The 2,396-nt window shown below is 37.0% G+C and overlaps 1 protein-coding gene across 1 annotated transcript in view; it reads left to right on the top strand.

Annotated features, from left to right (window-relative positions):
- Positions 1-1,379: 1,379 nt before the first annotated feature.
- iqgap3 (IQ motif containing GTPase activating protein 3) overlaps positions 1,380-2,396 on the top strand; it is a 32,672-nt gene continuing 31,655 nt past the window's right edge. Inside the window, exon 1 of the mRNA XM_024262111.2 lies at positions 1,380-2,125. Within this exon, the coding sequence (XP_024117879.1) occupies positions 2,098-2,125 (28 nt within the window). The 5' untranslated portion in view covers positions 1,380-2,097. The remainder of the gene's footprint in view (positions 2,126-2,396) is intronic.

The raw sequence follows: 2,396 nt of genomic DNA, 5'->3' as shown, positions 1-2,396 counted from the left end.
GATAAGTGGGTCTCCTGCAGTAAAACTATATCTGCTTTTAAATCATTCAGGTGGTTTAAAACTTTCAGCTTCTTGGGTCCAGAGTTCAGTCCATGAACATTGCAACTAATAATATTTAGATTAGACATGACTACACTAGACAAAACGAATCTAATCTTCACTAATCTAATCTAAACTAAACTTTCACGCAGGAGTCATGAGTTCAGTCCCCGGCCGGGGTGTCCACTGATCTCCACCCAGATTGGGTCCTTAGGCGAGACCCTTTACGCTGCTGCCTCACTGGGTCCCTGTGCCCTTCAGGTTCAGGGTCAGGAAGGGCATCCGGCGTAAAAACTCTGACAAATCACTGATGTGCAGTGGGTGCTGTTACGCTGTGGCGACCCCAACGAAATGGGATAAGCCGAAAGGTGAAGAAGAAGACTAGACTAAATCAATTAGACTAAACTAATCTAATATAATTTAATCTAAAGTAAATCAAGTAAACTAATCCAATACAACTTAAAAAGACTAAACAAAATTGACTAAACTAATATAATTGAAACTAAACTAAAATACTTAAACTAGACTAAACTACACTAGTCTAAATTAAACTCACAAGACTACGTGGATCTTAACTAAGATAAACTAGACTAAACTGAATAAACTAAATTATTTAACTAACCTAAATGAGCTAAACTAGACTAAACTAAACTAATTTAACCAATCTAAACCAAATCATTTAAACTAGACTAAATTACTCTAATATAATTTAAACTAAACTTAACTAAAACAAAACTAACTAGACGAAACTAAAATAGACTAAAAATATTTAATCTAAACTAAACTTAACTAGACTAAACTAAACTAGACTATACTAAAATAAATTAACAAAACTAGACTAAACTTAACAAAAGTAACTTAACTAGACTAAACATAACCAAACAAAACTAAACTCGACTAAACCAAACTAATGTAACAAATCTAAACCAAATTAACTAAGCTAAACTAAGCTACCTAAACTAAATTAACTAAACTAGACTATAGAAATCTAAACTAAACTAAAGTACACTACACTAAACTAAACTAAATTAACTAAACTAAACTAAACTAAACTAGACAAACAAATGTAATGTAAACTAGACTAAACCAAACAAAACTAGACTAAACTAAATTAACTAAACTAGACTAAACCAAACCAAACTAATTTAAATAATCTAAGCCAAATTAACTAAGATGAACTAAATTGACTAAACTAGACTAACCTGAACTACACTAGATTAAACTTAACCAAACTAATTTAACTAATCTACACCAAATTAACTAAACTAAACTAGATTAACTAAACTAGATTATACACATCTAGACTACAGTACATTAGACTAAACTCAACTAAATTAACTAAACTAGACAAAACAAATGCAATGTAAACTAGACTGAACCAAACTAAACTAGACTTCACTAAATTAACTAAACAAGACTAATCTAAACTAAAGTAAACAAAACAAAATTTACTAAACCAATTTGACTAATCCAAACTAAATTAACTAAACCAAACTAAACGGACTGAGTAACAAAAAAACAAAAAACACACAGGGCATCTCTGCTCTTAATCCGATTTGAAACAATTACGACTCTAACCAGAAACTAATGAAATACTAATTAGTCACGAGCAGATACTAACAAGTCAGAAACGGGTGGACCTCCTGCCCACCTGCTCACCTGTCTGAAGAAAGAGTTTAGGTGTTCTTGTTCAGAGTAAATGAGTTTGTTGATCTTGGTTGCTAGGGAAACACAGCTGTGCACGTGACGGGAGTCAACAAATGAAGAAACTGAATATATAAAACAAGAAACAAATACAAATCTTTCGAGAAAAAGAGAAAAAAACACAATACAATTTCCACATAGAAATCCTGCATCTACTGAGGTTCGCCTGCAGGAAACGAACTTCATTACCCACAATCCAACGCGCAAAAAAAACCTGACCAACCGAAAACGCCGCTGAGAAACGAGCCAATCAGAGAGCGGCGGGAGATTTCAAACCTGCGACCGGAAGCAGCGGCGTTCGGGACGGACTGAGAGCCCGCGAGGATTGTTACCGGAGCACCGCGAACCCTCAGCATGGCGGATCCAGCTGTGATGAACCGATGTAAGTACCGGAACCTACCGACACAGACCTGCGCGTGTTCTGAACCGGCTCGTGCTGAAAGGTTCGGTTCTTCGCGGTTCGGCTTAGCTTGTTTGAATGGTTCATGGCGTCTGGGAGCGTTGCAGGGAACAGCAGTTCTGCAGAACTTTGAGACGGTCGGGTGCTCTGGGATGAGAGGAACCGGGACCGAGTCCAGTCCACCTTAAGAAGGTGTCCATCTGACCTCAGCAGGTGGTCCTGCAGAAGCAGAGCCTCTGGTGACAGCCGACAG

This window comes from Oryzias melastigma, unplaced genomic scaffold, assembly GCF_002922805.2.
Source record: "Oryzias melastigma strain HK-1 unplaced genomic scaffold, ASM292280v2 sc00280, whole genome shotgun sequence".
NCBI classification, from domain to species: domain Eukaryota; kingdom Metazoa; phylum Chordata; class Actinopteri; order Beloniformes; family Adrianichthyidae; genus Oryzias; species Oryzias melastigma.
The sequence above is the reverse complement of the archived record's forward strand: the minus strand, read 5'-3'. Positions and strand labels throughout refer to the sequence as shown.